The sequence below is a fragment of the Porites lutea genome, chromosome 3 (genome assembly GCF_958299795.1).
Source record: "Porites lutea chromosome 3, jaPorLute2.1, whole genome shotgun sequence".
NCBI lineage: Eukaryota > Metazoa > Cnidaria > Anthozoa > Scleractinia > Poritidae > Porites > Porites lutea.
This window is the reverse complement of record NC_133203.1, coordinates 26,425,511-26,444,219: the sequence shown is the minus strand read 5'-3', so window position 1 is coordinate 26,444,219 and position 18,709 is coordinate 26,425,511. Positions and strand designations below refer to the sequence as shown.

Here is an 18,709-nt window from a genome sequence, read left to right as displayed (position 1 = left end):
CACGTACCAGTATAATAATTGGAAATTTAAAAATCGGTCCTATTTTATGGTAACTTTGACAAATGCTATTTGGTGTCACTGTCACCAATGACAGCTAAAACATCGTCGTCATTCGAGTCAGATTCCCAAACAGAATCACTCTTAGGGCCAGCTGGCTTGTCTTCTGAGGAGGCCTCCTTGTCATTTCTGAGATAGAAATCTGTGGTGATCCTCTTCAGTTTGTCTGGTTTCTTACCAGCAGATGGAAATTGGTGTTCCTTGAGGTACCTGTCCAGCTCTGATTTACTTTCAGTTTGCTCAGCTTTCCAGATTCAATTAAATCAGACCAGTTATAGTCCTGGTACTGCTTGCCCTCTTCAATGGTTCGATTCAATCTTCTCTCTCTTTCTCTGATACTAGCAACTGTTGCTAGCTGTTCCAAATGCTTAACTATGATAGCTAACAACATGCTTCTCTTCAACACAAAATTCTTCAGAACTCACAGTTGCTTGATGAGATGGATCCATCCTTGAACAACTTTTTGGTATTTGCCGTAGGGGCAAGATCATCTATGGCTGTAGCCTTCCCATTGATCGTTCTTAATGTCTTGGAAATAGGATGGTAGTGACCTGCATTGTCAGGATCTGGGTAAGGTGCAGGAATTCGTGAAAACTTTGGCCCAACCCACTCTGCCTTTCCTTACCTGTTGCACAACATTTCATCTTTCTTCAGACATCCTTCTCTCACATACTCCATGTAATCTTTGTAATTTAATGATATCCAGGAACAGATTTCTTTTGTGTAAGGTACGTCCTGTTGAAGAAAAACGTGTTCTTCTTTTCTGTTACAAAGCACTAAATGAACTCATTGAATATTGGCGCACCATCAGTTCGTTTGGAAATTTCTCCTGCACAGTGCCAGCGCCGGCGTTTTTCTCCATCCTCTGCCTCTCGTGCTCTTCATATTCTTTAAAAGTAAGGGTGCTAATTTCTTCATCACTTAAGCCATCAAATTTCTTGTACTGCTCCCACTGAATGGTTGAGCCATCAACAATACTGTCTCCGATAGCGCTGTTAGTTCTTTCAGCTTCGTTGTCAGCGGAGTTCCCTCGGGAGGGGTAAGCTAGAATGCGATGGTCACTATTATGAATTAGTGCCAATTCTGCATCCCTGAATCTCACCTCGAAGTTACTGCAGCCGACTCCTGGACCAGCATCTGTGAAATCGGCCCATCTTGGCTTCACAGGTGGCAACTTCAACTCTGCAAGTTTCTCTAACAGTCCATTGCAAGTTGCAATGTATGTGCTGTACTGTTTTTGCAAGTCAGCCGTACATGCATGTGGTTTTATTATAAAAAGTGTGAGCATTTCTAATTTTTGAAATTTTCTAAAGCATTTTTGGGATGAACAAGAGTGTATAATAATTACTGAGACTACATTTGTTACATCTGTAAACCACGTGATATAGTTGAGTTGCACAGGTCATTAAATTGTTGAGTTGAAAACCATCCGATCTGTATGATGAAGTCATGTGTTGGTTTTCACGTATACAAATTTTCGGAGCTCCCCCCCTCCTAGCCCAACTATTTTTTCAGAGCCCCCCTTCTGGTGTCTTAAAAATTTTCGGAGGCCCCCTCAATATCTTCACCCCCCTTGTCATATTAAATGAACTTTCCCTTAGAGCATGTTTTTTTTAATCTACAATAACCTCGCACGTTGGAGAACTGTCCTCAGAGTTTTCCAGGTTTGTACTTTGGACTATCTGACAAAACAGTAAATCAGCCTCATTAAAACAGAGAGACACCGAATGTCCCCTTTTGTTTGACTGACTCTCACTGTTAAAATATAATGAAACGATCAACAAGTACAGAGTCCGATTCGTAGAATCTCAATCATGGAAATCCGCGAAAATGATGAGTTTTCTACTCACCGATGGATACAATTCACTTTCTGGCTCAAAAGTATATAACATTGTAGATTTTGGACTGCAATCCATTAGAGTTTCTACTAAAATCTAATATATCTACTAAAATTCGGTAAACTTTACTAAAATGTAGCTGGGCTCCCGAATGTCATGGAATGTAGTGAATTGTTGCTGATTATTGATTATTTTGTGAGTGCGCTATTTATGGATGAAATACGGCCGGAGAATGACTATCTCTAATCTGCAGAGAAAGTTACCCACTATGAGGATAATGAGACTGCTATTATATTCTTTTGGTCCCCGCAATCAAATGATCCCACGAATTTATCAGAGTAGCGATCTGTGTGAAATTAGACAACGCCGCGGTCAACTGAGAAGTTTGTTTACCCCTTGGCGCTTCCGTGGGAGGATGTTTTGACAGGTGAGGAGCTGCTGTTTTGATTACTCAAATGTTTTTTTCTTTTTTTCGCCAGTCAGGCATAAGCACTTGATAACTCGATACCCCTCTATAAAGCCTTCCCGCAGCACGTACAATTAATTGACTGAGAGTTGTTGGACGAGCAATGTGGGGACTCAACTTCTAGTTCTACAAGTTGTCACTCCACTACCACTCCAATGTGAACTGAGCGGTACGCAGGTATGTCCTTTATGTTGGATAGTTTTCGCAATCGTATCACTTCCACGTCCTCTTTTAACAGACTTTCGGCAAACTAATTCGAGGATAAATAAAGTTCATGTATGTATTTATGTATTTACCAAATAATAGACGTGTAAATACAATTTTGATATGCAGGTTGATCCACGCACATAGTACTTGGCAAAAATGGAAAAAATCTAAGGCGTTTTCCTAGCAGTAAATGGAGTTTTCGAACTGTTTATTTGTTTTACTCTATATAGAATCTGGTATAACTTGGAGATGGCTGGTTTTAGCTCCGCTTAACATGTTTAATTAATTTGTTTCAGTTCGCCGATCCGACGTAAGATGCAGCGTAGGATGACAAGGACCAGGCAACCGCGCTCAGCGGTGAGTTCAAATTATATACAGAAACTAGGGTTTATCTGTTCGTGAATGTTTGGAGTGTCACTAGATGATCCGTCCAAGGTTTTCTAGACATTTTATACGCAAGATGATTATTTTTTCTTCCGAAAGTATCGATCAGATTGTGGATTTTCTTTTGAGCGCGGGAAAGTCAGTCTTCCCGCCAAATTGACAGGGCTTACTAAGGAAAGAATTAATTGGCTATTAATCAAAGCCAATAAGATTTGCTCTATTATTGTACCAAACATGGCGAACGGGAAATCAACCGCCATCATGGTGCAACAGTGTGAGAGCGTAACACGCTCTCACACTGTTGTACCCTGATGGCGGCTGATTTCCTGTTACAAATAAATCAGGGAAGAAGTAAAGAGGGAATCTATGATGGACTGTCACACGTTACATAAAGGAAAAGTCGTTATTTTGGAGTGGCCAAGCAATAGACTGACTAGAGTACTCAGTGGGAGGTAAATTAAGCTTAAGCTTATTTTTTGATAGCAGAAATGGATTCATTCTACTCTGGGTGCCAGAGCGATATTTTTTAGCGAAGCTGCGATTGTGAGCGACGAAGCCGCGATCGAGATCGTTTCCGAACGTAATTTCTAATTGTGTAGGTGCTGTAAACAAGAAGACCTTCGTTAGCTTGTTTCGGCACTTTCGTCCTTGTTTAATACGCCTAACTTTTTTATTTAAATTCAGGAGTGACCAGAGCTCTCAAGTCTCACAGTTTTGCCGTGAGACACGGTTTTTAGGGCAATCCCACGGTCTCACGATGAGACAAATAACTTGCTTCCCTTTCAAAATAATGTCTGTGTAGCAGTGGAACATTCACCTCCCTAGACAGTAATGACAAAATTAAGTTGAGAACCCACCCTCTTTGTGGCTTAGGTTGGCATGCATAGACACCTGACCAGCTGTAACCAACACCGCGGCAAAACGCACTGCGCATGAGCACAAAATTTAACATCCGGTCAGCTTTTTATTGCCGGTCTAGTATATAAACCAATTGCGTAAGCATAACATTGCCGTCGCACCAAGTTTAAAAGCAAAAAGGGAGAAACAGACAAAAAAGGGAGCGAAAAAAATCACTTCATTCGAAAGCTTATATATTTTTCTAGTGTCAAACTTTTGCACCACATGGTTTTCTGTTTGCACCAATGGTGAAAATGATGTTTGAAGTTTGCAGGTCGCGAGCGCTCGACGAGACGAATTTGTTTTGACTGGCTTTCTTGCTGGTTTGGCATAAGTCTTTGGGAGAAAGCGATAACTAAGAAAAGGATGGCAATGCTTATGAAAGAGACCCAAATAAAGACGTCATCATTATCATTAACACTAGAACCAGGAAATAAAATTTTAGCCCGTTCAATAATTTTTTTATTATCTGAGAAAACAAGAACTCGGAACAAAAGATGGGCGGGATTTAATAACAACTTCGACTTTGATGACTAGTGCAATCACGAACACCCGGAGCTTTTAGTGCCGGGAAACTAAACATGCCTATAAATGACTTTCATTCAAGAAAATGCCTATTTAATTCTTTTACATGGTTTTTCTTTGGTTGACCACTTCAGTAATTTCAGACTGTGCGGCTCGGCTGCATCTCATGCAAACACGAAACTTCCAGCTGCTAAATACATGGCATGAAAATTTCAACTTCTAAAAGCCATCGAACCAGCTTTCGCTCTCTGATTCTGAGAATGAAAAAAAATAAATAAATAGGGTTGTCAACTTGCTGCCAACTTCAATAGTATAATTAAGCTTATGTTTCATGAAAATCAACTCAGCTCTAGAGAGTTTCGTTTCAAAATACGGTAAAACTCACTGGTAAATAAAACTACAAAGCGATTGTGTGTTGTCGTTTTCCAAATAAAGCTCGAATCGGCTTTAAGACATGAAGACTGAGAAACTGGAGAACTGAATATTAGAACTACAATACACAAGCTTGCAATGATAACTTTTTATGTCTTAGTTTCAGCCAGGTTAAGTGAGAAATAGCAGTCAAAAACTTTGTTTTCGTAAATGAAAATCAGTTTACCTGACGCTCTAGCCAAAATTAAACACTGAGTTATTATCAACTTACCTTTTCTGAATCTAATCGACTAATTGTTTCAGTGATCTGTGCCTGGTTATCCATAAAAGCAATTTCAATAACTACAAAATAGGCAAAAACACGAGCAGCATGAAGCAGAACAACTGAATCACAAGCTGCACACAGAATGAATCCGAGGGTGCGCGGGAGACTTTGATCTGACTTTGTTACATTGGCGCATGCGTAGACGTTTTGCCACGGTGTTGCTGTAACCAGGGTACTTTCTTGAGGAAGAGAGAGGACCCTGGGAATGAGGTTGGTGATATTGTCATACATACTGTGGATAAAAAAGTCCATAATTTTGATCTTGTCCACATTTGTTCCATAGCGCATGCAGTTTTGGTTAACATGCTACTAAGTCTTATTCAGGAAGACTTTTGATTCAGACCTTTGTACAACCCAAAGGACAATATCATTGCTTCTGAGTCGTTATAATCACCCTGAAGAACCATTCGCTGACTCTTCTTGATGCTAATTATTCCTTACCGTTTCAAGCTCTTCAAAAGTGTATTTTGGTTCTAAGAACAAAATTTTGCTGCCTAGGAGAAAACCATGACACACAAGGCCATGTTTGTTTTCAATCAGCGTGAGCTAAAAAAACTTCCCCTAGCCCCTAGAATATGCAAAGGACCAATACACAATAATATTATTCTACCAAAGAAATCTCTGGGGCATGGGAAAGAGGCAAATAAGATCAAGCTCTTACCTAGGCTCTCATGCAGACTTTACCTTACCCATTTTAATTTGCAAGATTTTCTGGAATATGAAAATAGGTTGCTAATTTGAAGTTCACTGTCACTTTTAAGGAACCTTGTGGAAGATTTCAAGGCGAAGACCAAGAAGGCTTTGAAGAAAGGTTCATTAATGAATTCATAGGTAACATTTGAATGCCTAGTTTTTTTAGCTAAATCCCATGTACTATAATGCTCTTGATAATAAATTATGCTGGGAGGGTTATTTTATAATAAGGGTCCAAATGCTATAATACAAGCTTACTACCCTGTGAGTGGTTAGTTTCCAAGCTTACAGTATTTAAAATCAAGTGATGTACATGTAGCATCTGTTCCAGCCCAAATTGGCCTGAGGGGGGAGCGATGGCCTTTGTTCCACCTCTGACTTCATCACCTTTGCCCAAATAAGGCATCATGTATACTCAAACTCTTCAGAAGGAAAAGGCCTTGCTAGTAATACTTAAAGCAGATATCTTTATCTTAGAGGATAACTGCTGTTTTTTATTTGGTCCGTGTAAAACACAGATGGTGCTCTCCAGACCAGAGTAAGGGGTAAATTCCACACCGAGGGTAAAACTGTAACACTGACAATATTATACTACTGAAATGACGTAATTGTTAGCTCCCTTTAATATCATTCACATTTGAATTTAGGGCTTACCCTCATGAAAATTTTCAGCATCCACATGTTTCACAACTGATCACACATTTTCACCAACTTTTGGGGACTTCTTTAATGACTCCAGCTCTATGGTTTAGATGCCATAAAGAGCTGATTTAAGGGGACTTTTTTCTTGGGACCTCAAAATGTCCCCACTAACTGAACAGACCCCACAGTTCTGATGTGTTTCCATATCCTTGTCCCCGTAAGTAGGCTGGTGTGAAGGCATACAAACGAAATATTAAATTCTTTCCTGACACATATTTGGTCATTAATGTCCTACATAAATGCAGCAATCACATTTTCAAGGTTCTCTTCGTTTGTAAGCCAGATATGCTAACAAATTGAATGGTTTTCCATGGTTAACAATAATTATGTGTCCAATGAAGACAGATTACAACACTATTGCCCCTATCAGATGTCATCTGAATAAAACAATTTTTTAATGGTGTTTGCAATGTGCCAATGGTTGCTATAACAATGGTACAGTGCTGCTAAAAGATCTGTTAAAGCTCTGAGTTTTTCAAAAGCAACTTAAAAATCAATTCAGTGACCTAGTATTTTTTTTTTAATATTATTTAGAAAAACCCATCAAATTCTCTAGATAGTCTAATACATGATAGGAGAAAAAACAATACTGTAGAACTTGATTTACTTAGGAAAGAGCTGTAGGAATCGAAGTCTACACTATAGATTTTTTAGAATTTTCTTAGTTTATGAATGCGAAATAACGAATCTTATTTGCATACAAAAATATCAGGGTGGGTCACCAAGCTAACTTTTGACATTCAAGCTTTATTTCTGGTTATCGCAATTTACACTCACATTTCTGTTTCTGGTGTTGTGTTTTGAAGAATTAATGGCTGACTTGACAGCTCATCCTCACAAGCAAAAAGCTTCACACGTTCTTATTCAGAGAACATGTACAAGAGCATTTCTGAAATTGGATTTCACATTGTTCTGTGAAGTTATGATGTGCAAACATTCCAGAAGATAATCATTGCTTGAGATTCAGACTGCTTACCGTGATGACTGTTGGAACTGTCAAAGTATTATGGAGAGAATTCTCTTGTTGGATGCCACTTTTGAGGAAACTGATTTATTGATCCAGACATGTTGATTAGTAGTTGTTACACTGGTGCCAAATCGCCAATGCTAGTTCTCCGTACAATCCATTCAGATCATAAATACCGACGGTATTTTTCATAAAGAGCTTGGAGTGTGTTATATAGAAAAGATTAGCATGTGCCATTTTCTGGATCAATTATGTTAAATTTACTTGAGGAGGCCATATTTACAACTTGCACATGAATGCCATTGTGTGTGGTATAGCATGTTTTTCTTATACATGTAGGTTTCACTCATTGAAACAGATGAAAAAGTTGTGACCATGGGATTTATCTATTTATCACCAGGCGAGCCAAAACCCAGTGTGACCAGCCTTTGTGACTTTCCTTTAATTTTGATAGCAATATTAATTAATGCATGTGGCCAATCTGTAAAGTAGTCTGTATTTTGTACCCCAATCTGCATTTTACCACTGGCCAGTGACTGCAGTCTGCAGTTTGCATTTGAATGGTGAGCAATTTTCCATCCCTGCAGGCTAGCTAGGCTCCATGGTAAGATTGTCCCAAACTACTGATGCTCTCTTGGAAAATAATTTTTTAACTGAAAACAAAGAAATCCAGTGGAAGGCCAACAAATGTAGCTATTTATGATTATACAGCTATGTTATTTTAGGTTTAATTTTCCCTACATTATTTTCTGTAACAATGCATTTGTATAATGTCACTGTAAGTTTCAAATCGATCATTGTTCAAGCTTCTGTATTGTCCACATGCACACTTTTTGTTACATGTAGATAATTATAAATCTTGTATAATTATATTTATTATGTTGTTGTTTAATAGGGAGAGGCGTGTTCACAACAAAAACGTTTTCCAAAGATGATTTTCTTCTAGTCTACAAAGGAGAACTTGTTACAGCAGATGAAGGATATCGGAGAGAAGACTCGTATCATCCAGACTTGGGAAGCTTCCTCTTTTTTTTCAAAGATGGTATCAAGTGCTTTTGGTAAGCCTGCTAGGAATACAGTCTTTCTTTCGAAACACTGACAAAATAAAAATGGTTAGTATAAAAATTTTTATATGGGCAGCAGCCAGGGGACGGTCCCCGGGGAGGCCATTGTTGATACAGGAGGTCCCTGGGTCCCTTCCTAGATCACTACATGTACACAGCTGGATGGACCAGAGATTTTAGCTTACTGACAGTCTTACATTCATACGGCTCATATAAGGTATCCGTATACCCCAAATGACCATAATTTGTTCGTGCCACATTTCATGCAAACCCCAGTAAAGTATATATTTTCTGAAAGCTTAAGAATTGTAGATTACGAAGGTATATTCATTAAAATAAAAAAGTTAAGGCTTTCTGAATATAGCATCCTTATAATTTCCCCAAAGTACATGTACAAAGGTTCACTAAACAAGTTTGTTTCCGGTTGAATTCAAGTGGGAGGACGTGAGCAACATTGCTACATGTGACCCGACTAGCTTGGTCTAACATGTGATTGCAAAGAGGGAGCTAACTGCTGCAACTTTTGCATTTTCACAACTATTCAAGATTAGTGGAGACGTATAATAATCGCTCAGATTGAATTGAAACCAGAGCCCATATAATTATATGGCTGCAGGAAAAACCGAAAAACCACATCAGATGCCAAATTCAAAAAACTCCTAGTATTTTTGATGAAAACTGAAAACCAAATGCTAAGAAATGGAAAATCTGCAAACTGCAATGAAAAGCGATCTCAAAAATAGCCAAAACTGCACAGGACTCAAGCTTAACTTTTGTTACCAGTGGGGTGTCTTGAAAACAAAGACCCCTAAGACCCCAAAACTTGATACCATATGTGCATTTTGCAGAAACAAGTGCTTTGTTTTTGCGTGGCTTCTGAAGGATTTGTACTGACGGCATGTAATAAGAAGGAAATGTTTTGTCCGCAGTCTCCAAACTAAGAGAGCTATCTATTTGATGAAAAACTCCATTTCACGTAGATTCCACGTGTAAAGACATTAAAATATTGTGTAGCTGAAATGGAGTTCTTGTCAAACAGATAGCTCTCTTAGTTAATTGGAGACTTGACATAACATTTTGTCACTTCCTACCAGTGGGCTTATGGCTATAGTGAAAAAGAGCTCTTTCTACTAACCATAAAAAATTTTCTCCTAAAACAACAGTGAAAACACTCCATTTTGTTTTTCACAACAACTGTAGAAATTCTTGCTCGCTCATTGGCTAATTTTCATTGTCAAAAGCGGACGGACATACATGAATTTATAAGTTATGGGGCATGGGATGCGTCAATAAGCGAGAGTAGACAGTTTTTTATCGTAGAAAACAAATTGACGTCAGTTTTTAATGCGTAGATCTGTCCTGTCCTGTTGTCATACATGACAGGACAGTCCTGTAAGATTGTCAGAGTAGTGTGGGGATCCACTTGGCCAATCACCTCGTGGATCCACAGCTACATGTACTTGAAATGACAATGTTATGATGAAATTCATGATCAATAACAGGACAGACGCATGAAAAACTGATGTCAATTTGTTAACATGACAAAATTTTTCATCTCAAGGCGTTCCAACCCAGCGGTACTTCAGGCGAAGAGCCGGGAAACTGGTCCATGAATTATGCCTGGTTACTAAGCTACAGATGTCAGTGCTTAGAAATAAAGAAATACCTGTCAACAAATACCTTAAAAAGATGAAGCATACATGTATATCAAAGTTAGCGAAAATGATTTTTCTAATTAAGTTGAGAGGCATTAATATTGTAAGTTTAGTTCAAGTCCACAGCTTTCTAGACAAGAGTCAGTCATAAATAAAAATAACCAAGGCTATTAGCAATGAGCAGGTAATTCAGACTTTGGGTTTGAAGTTGATGGCATAAAAATATTCACCAATGTAATGATTGACATTATCATATCTTGTTACTCATTACATTTGGTGTTCAGTCAAGAACTGTAGCTTTAATTTTCAGCTTTAATTTTTTTTTCTACTAGTCTGGCGTACAAATGAGAACTAACAGAGTCTTGAAATTGCACATGTTTACAATGGGGGTGTTCGGATTGTCCCTTTTGTGGCCAGGGCTAGACTTGGCGGTGGTCAGCTAGCCAAGTACCACTGGATTTTCAGTTGTGCAGGACTGTCATTAGTGGCTGGCAACCGGCTTTTATAGCCGGCTACTACAGTAAAATCAACCGGCTACTCTCAGTCTGAAAATTAGTGAAACACATCTGTTATGAGAAGATTTGTTTGATTTATGACTGGCTACTTTCCCTGAGAGACCACTTTCTAAAAACCTTAATGACAGCCCTGGTTGTGGCGAGTGAAATTCCTTAATCAATTTAGTTACTAGCCATGTTGACTACCAAAATTATGGAGGGAAATTTCTTTGTCAGCTGCAAAAGATACACTCATATGCCATCTGACTGGTGCAGATAAAACTAACAAATTACATGCAGAAATTTTCAGAGGTAAAATGTGGGAAGATGTGTCGATTATATGGAAAACACACTTGATTATGCAGAAATTTCAACAGTTAACAAAATTATTATTGATATAGTAAAACCTTTTGAATGCACCGAACAACTGTGAAATGAAAAGCACTTCAAAGTCTTACCCACATTGTAAGCTCTTCAATAATGCACAATACTTTCACCAACTTTGGCATTTGTTTGTCTGATCTTTTTATGGTATAAATTGTTGACAGGTATTTCTGCATTTGCACAGTTTTTCTATAGCATTTTAGCTCATTTTGGAGCAGGTATATTCTGCAGGTTGCAGGTTGTAAATGTAGGTTGAAACGATCGACTTGTTTATTTGAGGGGGCAGTGTAAAATGCAGACTGCGGACTGACTGCGGACTATTGTTTTTAGGGTTAGAAAACAATGGGATTTTTGTTGTCACGTTCTCATTTGCATGGTGAAAACAATAGTCCGCAGTCTGCGTTTTACACTGACCGTTAATTGAGTTGAAGTCGAATAACCCCAGTATAAAGGCTACCGGTAACCCCAAGCAACCTAAGCTAATTTAGGCTAACCGAAGTGCTAAGTAGTTTTTCAACCTCCAACCAGCAACAGATACCTGTCCCCCATTTTGCGTGGAATGTGCTTAGCTTAGTAACCAGGCATTTTCCACAGAACTAGTTTCCAGGCTCTTTGCTTAAAATAAGTTGGAATGCCTGGTCTTCAAGAATTCTTTGCAAGTCTTTGGAATTTTTGCTTGTGGGGCTGTAAGCTAAGGCAGCTGCTTTATCACTAATGTAATAGGGAACAATTTTTCTGCAGAAAAAGCTCTGATTATGCAGAGGATGCGTGTGTTAGCAAATTATGTGGATCCCTACTGCAGCATCCTGTCAGATGATCTGTTTTCAATGGGCTTATAAGGCCCTCTTTATATGTCGCATTAGAGACGAATTTAATTCACATGAATTTGCTAGCAATTTTCTTCAACGCTAAAGCAATGTATAAAACAAACTGAATTGCTCCTGTTAAATTATATTTGTCCAGATGTTTTATCTGTTTGCCCCAGACAGATAAAATGTCTGAAATGTGTGTCACTTTTATATGTCGCTTTTCATTCGCATCAAAGTAATTGCATAAATTATTTTTCATGACATAAATTATTCCAATGGCTAATTTTGAGCACACGCTCACAGTTTTCCCGCACATAGCATGCATATGCGTACGGGGAGAAGAGTTCCCGCGAAAATAAAAAACATGGCGACTGCTGGAGCCCTTTTCCGAAAAACGTTGAGTCAGACTTGTTGGTCATGCAAAGCTTAAACGAAGTACAGTTGTATTTCATGTGACAGACCTGTATTCATTCAGGATCCTGGGTAGGTCTGCTCCACAGTTGAAGAGGACTAGTCAGTGCTCCAAGTTTAAGTTTTTCAGAAGGCACCTTTTAGTGACTTCCATTAACATTAATTGGTTGGCTCTTCAAAAATTAATTTTGGTTTGCAAAACCGAAATGTATTTAAATTACACACTTACCTAATTACATGGAGAATTTATTTAGTAAAACTGTGAAAAGTTTGAACCCAGGAGTCATTTCAAAAGTAGGCTGAGATTGATCGTCCGGGTGAACGTAGTCCTGAATAGGACTGTTGTTGTTGACAGTGACTGACGTTTCAACAACCTGTGCGGTAAGTCATCTTCAGAGTCAAAGTGAGTTGTATCACGTCAGTTGATGGTAAAATACTCTGGTTATTGACCTGATCGGTCAATTTATTTAGTATTTGTAAGGACATGGTATTGGTTCTCTTTATGTAGTGAGTTTTTTTTTTTTTTTTCATCTTTCAGTGTTGATGCCACATTCTCAAAAGGTCTTGGGAGACTAGTAAATGATGCTCCTTCAAATAAAAGTAATTCTGTGATGCGAAGAGTTAAAGAAGGAAGTGAGACATATCTTGTCCTCTATGCCCTTAGAGATATAAAGATAGGAGAAGAATTACGCTATGACTATGGCGTTAAAGATCTTCCTTGGCGCAAGATCAAAGGTAATTGGATCCTAGCTGTAATTATTTTGAAGATAAATTTATTGTGAGTATTAAGGTGACTCGACCCAGTTTTTTTGGGGGGGTACCATCCTACTTTGAAGCTCTCTGGTATCCCCACCTTTACTTTTATCGTAAGTCTAACACATAGAATGGATAACATATAGATCAATCTACAATATAACAGAAAATTTTTGGTGATCAGAGTAAATGTCACATGGTTATAATGCCACGCCCCTTTGAGGTCTGAGTCGAAAATCTGCTGTTGCCGGCATTTTTTTGTGAAAATCTCTCGGCTACACACAGTGCGCATTAGTGCCTTGCGCTGAACAGAGTTTCACCAAAATCGCAAAGACCCAATTTGAGAAATTCAGCGGTTTCCAAATTTAGGTCATAATTTATGCGAAAATGATCCCTTTATTTTGGGCATCGTTATAACAAATGGATCCTTGCAAGTCAGCAAAACGCTTTAGGGCCTGCACGCGTGCTGAACAAGAATGCTGTATAATGACAGACTAGAAACAATAGACAACTCCCAAAGCACAAACTCAGCCAAAATGCTAAAAATCTTCAATGTTTACTCAAGTTTGGGCTTATAGAAGATAATGTCACAGTTTTTCAATGACCATGAAATTCCGAGTCCGGGTAGTGAGTTAATCAATTGTGGCCATGAAAAAATTTGAAGGAAAAAAAACTACGAATTTTTAAGAAAATGCTTTTTTCGTGAGAAGGACTCTAAAACACTGACAAACGTCAACAAATAGCGAAAACTATAATTTCTATATGTTTGCTTTGCTCGAAATCGCGTGCATTTACAAGGCCCTAAAGCGTTTTGCTGACTTGCAAGGACCCATTTGTTATAACAATGCCCAAAATAAAGGGATGAATCTCATAGTTTATTAGATATAATCGTGTAAAGTTTGCTTATCATTTTCGCATAAATTATGACCTAAATTTGGAAACCGCTGAATTTCTCGAATTGGGTCTTTGCGATTTTGGTGAAACTCTGTTCAGTGCTAGGCACTAATGCGCACTATGTGTAGCCGAGAGATTTTCATGAAAAAATGCCGGCAACAGCAGATTTTCGACTCAGACCTCAAAGGGGCGTGGCATTATAACCACGTGACATTTGCTCCGATCGCCAAAAATTTTCTGTTATATTGTAGATTGATCTATATGTTATCCATTCTATGTGTTAGACTTACGATAAAAGTAAAGGTGGGGATACCAGAGAGCTTCAAAGTAGGATGGTACCCCCCCAAAAAAACTGGGTTGAGTCACCTTAACATCATCATTCTGTAGGTCCCCTGCACTGCTCAGGATTTCACTTGATTTCTTATTGTGCAAACATGATTCATGTACATGTATGGGCTACGTATGATACATGTGTACAGTAATAGAGCTTTATATACATGTTACAGGCAGTCACATTTCTAATTCTCAGTGTAAATGAGTTTTTATTCTTAACTAATTTTTATAGAGAATTTGTATTAATAAGACCCTTAATAAGACAATTAATTATGTAACGGTCAATATTTTTATATTATCAGTGGAGTCTGGAAGTTGGTCTAAACTTACTCTAAATTCTACCATTTCGTAGTCTTTTCTGAGATATTCCTGAAGTTCTGTGAAGCTTGCAATATTGTGTGCCATTTCACAGTGGCAACAATGAAACAACTGATGTTGTATACTAGTCTGCAACCTGTCTTTCACTTGGTCTTTCCTTTCATTACATTAGATTGTTGTTTAATTTTATATGGAAATGTGACTCTCAATACATGTAGCTATACTCTTTCTGTCATAAACCTAATGGATTTCTGCTCAAATCATTCCATTTTACCATTCATGATTCAGAGAATAAAGACAGCTTGCAAGTGAAATATGGGAAGGTGCAAAGCAGTAATAGCAAAGTGAGCGAAGACAGGACAGATAATGTGGATAACACTGCTAACCTGAAGAATGCTGATATGCTACATATAGATTCTCTTACCAGCAATATGAATGTACACTTCCCAATAGACATAACAACGAGTCAAGAGATCTCTTCCATGAATCAGAGTAATTGCATATCTGCCAAGTCCTTACAACGATTTCAGCGATGGAAACCTGGCCTAGAACCTAAAGAGTGCTGGATAAATGACGAGGTGTGCTTTACTAGAGGCACTTGAATTTACACAGTTGTAGATTTGCATCTTTCACAGAGCTTAAATGTGTGACCGCTGGGATCGCCAGCATGTCTGGATTTGATTTTCACTGTCTGGCAACTAACTATTTGCACTTGGTTGTCAAGCGGGCTTTTTTTAAATTTTCATACCCAACGAATGATTGGACTGAGTGTCAAAGTACCATACTATATACTTCTTGTTTTAATGCATGTAGCTTTTGAAATGGTGTTCTTCTTGTGAGATTTTTAACCCTGCAGTTATTTGAAGATGTGAAGTGAAATTAACATCTTTCATTAACAACATTCCGTGGATCTAAGATTTTTGAGAAAACTTTAGTCTGTATTCTTTGGAAATTAAGCTACGCATATGCAATAGATTTTGGAGAGGAGAAAAAAAACGTCATTCAACTTTAACATACGTTTAAGAAAAATTGACTACCTGAGTGTGTTAACCTGTAGTCCTGAGAGAGAAGCAAGAAGTTTTCATATCTGGCCTATTCTCTCAGCACACATTTTTCATTTCATAATACTGTACTTGTCTGTATTTCAATCTAGAGTGCAGTCATTTTTACAGACGTTTGAAGATTTCCTAACTACAACCATGCTTATTTATCTTTTTCGTAGGGTATTAATGCATATAATGCACTTCTTGCCAGGAAGTTTCTAAAGATGGTGAGATTTGTTGGCTACATATTTTCACTTCAACAAAAATAATGGGGATGCAAAATAATTAATGTACCTTGTTTTTTTCTTTCTTTTTTTTTCAAATTTAAAGGGCAAAGCAATCTACATTTTCAACTCATTTTTTTTCCAACGATTGAAGAGATTTGAAAGCAGTGCACCAGAAAATATCCTTGATTCTGTTTGTCAGGTAATTAATTATATAGTTAACTATGCATTTGTCAGTCAGTTGAGACTCTTATTATTTGTAAGGTAGCTAGAGCTTAAAACAAGGGATGTCTGGTTGCCAGGGCAAGTAATTAAATTTTGCTGCTAACCAAGAAACTTTTCATGGGTGTGGAAAAGCCTAAGATCAAAGATCTAAGGCCTAAGATCTAAGACCTAAGACCCACTCCAAATCTCAAAAACTTCAACATGAGATCCCCTCTGAAACTGAAACACTGAGACCTGTTTTGCTTTAATTTGAAACTTAAATCATCAGAACAGTGTAACTTTTGCAGCCCAAAATTATTTTTCTTGCTGTTCAATCACTCTTTGATATATCTTGTTTGAAAATGTGACAATGTCACTGCACAGGACAATGTAACAGGGACTAGGACAATGAAATGGTTAACTTTTCAAGAGGATTTGCTGTAATTACCAACACCAACAATGTAACATGACACAGAAATGGTGACGTACAAAGGTAAACCACAATCATATACATGTACATGTAACAAGTTCAGTGTCATGTGCACAAGTTCAACATCAATCAGCATGAATTTTAAAGACTTTTTATGCTTTAGCAGGCTGCAAAATTTACACCTGTTGTTGATTTAAGTTTAAAATTAAAGCAAACTTGGTTCTTAGTTTTTTAAATTCGGAGAGGGACTACTTACATGTAGGTCTCAGGTCTTGGATCACCTCTTGGAACTTTGAGACACCCACTTCTCATTTGCATTTGCCCAATTGGTAAGAGCTCAGGCAAGTTGTCAACTTTCCCAGGACAACCAAAATTTTAGCACTGCTAGTGTCTACTGTCTCAATTTTCTCGGAGCTCTGTGAAGATAGTCAATATGTTATTGCTACTATGAACTAGGATATTTTTTTGCCCCACATCGGAATTGGGGGTAATTGATTGGGCAGATATATATTGAGTTCTCACGGTTGTTACTTTCCGGCTCATCAACTGTAAAACAAAAGGGACATAAATTGCCAGAAAACCAGAATTGCTGAATACTGTCTCTCTCTCTCAGTCTAATTATCTTTCTAAAGTTTATAATTTTTTCTTAATTGTCTTCATTATATTTTAGGTTGGATTTATTTTTCATTTCTCTTGCATGCTCTGTCTCTCTATCACAGAATTAGATTTTAAAAGAATGATATCTTTGATTTGACATGCAATATCAATCATTTTTATTTAAATTGTTTTTTGTTACTTTTTTCATTCATAGACCAATCTGTTGAATAAGGAGGCTTGGGTTATTCCCATCAATGATGAAGCACACTGGAAAGTAATAGTGAGTAGAAGTACACTGTGGTAATTAAAACTTAAAAAACTGTGGCTGATAGAAAATTTATAGTTAGATATACTGTACAACTACTCCTGACCAGAAGCTGTGCGGTCCAAGCTCCTTAAAGAAGTGTTTTCTGTCTATCCAGGCAGAACTTCAAGGCTGCTGATCATGAGATAACTTCAAGGCCATTGCTTAGTTGGCACCTGGTAGCCTTGGACGCCTACGTTGTTAGTGTCAGTGACCAGATTTCTCTATGAGGAGTAGTAAATTGCAATGTAATTAGAATACAGATGAGCCAAAATCAGTGAAGTCTTGATTTATTTGATACCTAAAATTTCTACGTAAAGGGCCCATAATAAAACATGTTCATATTTCACATTTTATTTTATTAATTATCAGCTCTATTGAGTAAATTGGTACTGAAGACTAGGGAGACTGGTCTTAGATGTGAAAACCAAATATGGATTTACCAGTGATGACATGGGCAAGTCCAGACTCCCCTCAATATGGCTTGGGCTTGATTAAAATCTGTTTTTTATTTTGAAAGTCCAAAGGGCTTCTTTACTTTTCGTTTTGAAGGCAGTCTACATATAGACATCCTTTTCTCTTTTCATGATTGATCCTAACTTAACTCAATATTGTAGATGTTGTGGGGGCTTCCTTTTTAATAGTGTTATGTTTTTGGCACTGATCCAGATAGTAAACTTGACTGACAAGTTTTTGTGCCTGTATGATTCCATTGATCATGAAGAAGGTGATACTAAAGACATAAGGCATCTCCAGACAGTCAGGTAAGCTAATAATATTATAAAAGATACACTTACGGAAGACAATGATAACACTCTACATATGATTTTTAAGTTGAGGCTCATAAAAAAGTAAATCTAATAATAATATTTCAAGTGAAACAAGGTCTGTCATTAAGATTAAAAGTGCTGACACCTGCCAGAACTCCGGCGAGCATTAATAATTCTGTGTTTTGCAAAACTTCTGAAAATGTTCAAAAGTCTTTGGCAATCCTTGGGTGATCATTAATTGGCAATTAATCTTTGAATGATCTATGGAACTCGTTAGAAAGGTTTGTGTGATTGTTAGAGTTGTGTGAAAATGTTCAGGTGATATTTATTATTGTTTAAACTCTTTATTATTGTTTATTTTATCCTTATCTTCATTATTGTATTTAATATTGTCTGGGGATCTACGTACAAAACCAATCTTCGCCGTCTTGTCTCTTTGCAAAAGCGAGTTATCAGAATTATTTCTAAATCAACTTTCGATTCTCATTCAGACCCTATTTTCAAAGAATTAGAACTACTAAAACTTTCCGATATTAGACAGCTAGAATTAGGTAAACTTATGTTTTCTCTTAACCATTCTCTTTTGCCT

The 18,709-nt window shown here is 37.6% G+C and overlaps 1 protein-coding gene across 1 annotated transcript in view; it reads left to right on the top strand.

Moving 5' to 3' along the window:
* The first annotated feature begins 3,225 nt into the window (after positions 1–3,225).
* The window catches only part of LOC140930798 (uncharacterized), a 40,047-nt gene continuing 24,563 nt past the window's right edge, over positions 3,226–18,709 (top strand). Inside the window, exons 1-9 of the mRNA XM_073380511.1 lie at positions 3,226–3,404; positions 5,833–5,902; positions 8,329–8,491; positions 12,789–12,985; positions 14,837–15,126; positions 15,771–15,818; positions 15,922–16,017; positions 17,261–17,326; positions 18,020–18,114. Of these exons, the coding sequence (XP_073236612.1) occupies positions 12,862–12,985; positions 14,837–15,126; positions 15,771–15,818; positions 15,922–16,017; positions 17,261–17,326; positions 18,020–18,114 (719 nt within the window). The 5' untranslated portion in view covers positions 3,226–3,404; positions 5,833–5,902; positions 8,329–8,491; positions 12,789–12,861. The remainder of the gene's footprint in view (positions 3,405–5,832; positions 5,903–8,328; positions 8,492–12,788; positions 12,986–14,836; positions 15,127–15,770; positions 15,819–15,921; positions 16,018–17,260; positions 17,327–18,019; positions 18,115–18,709) is intronic.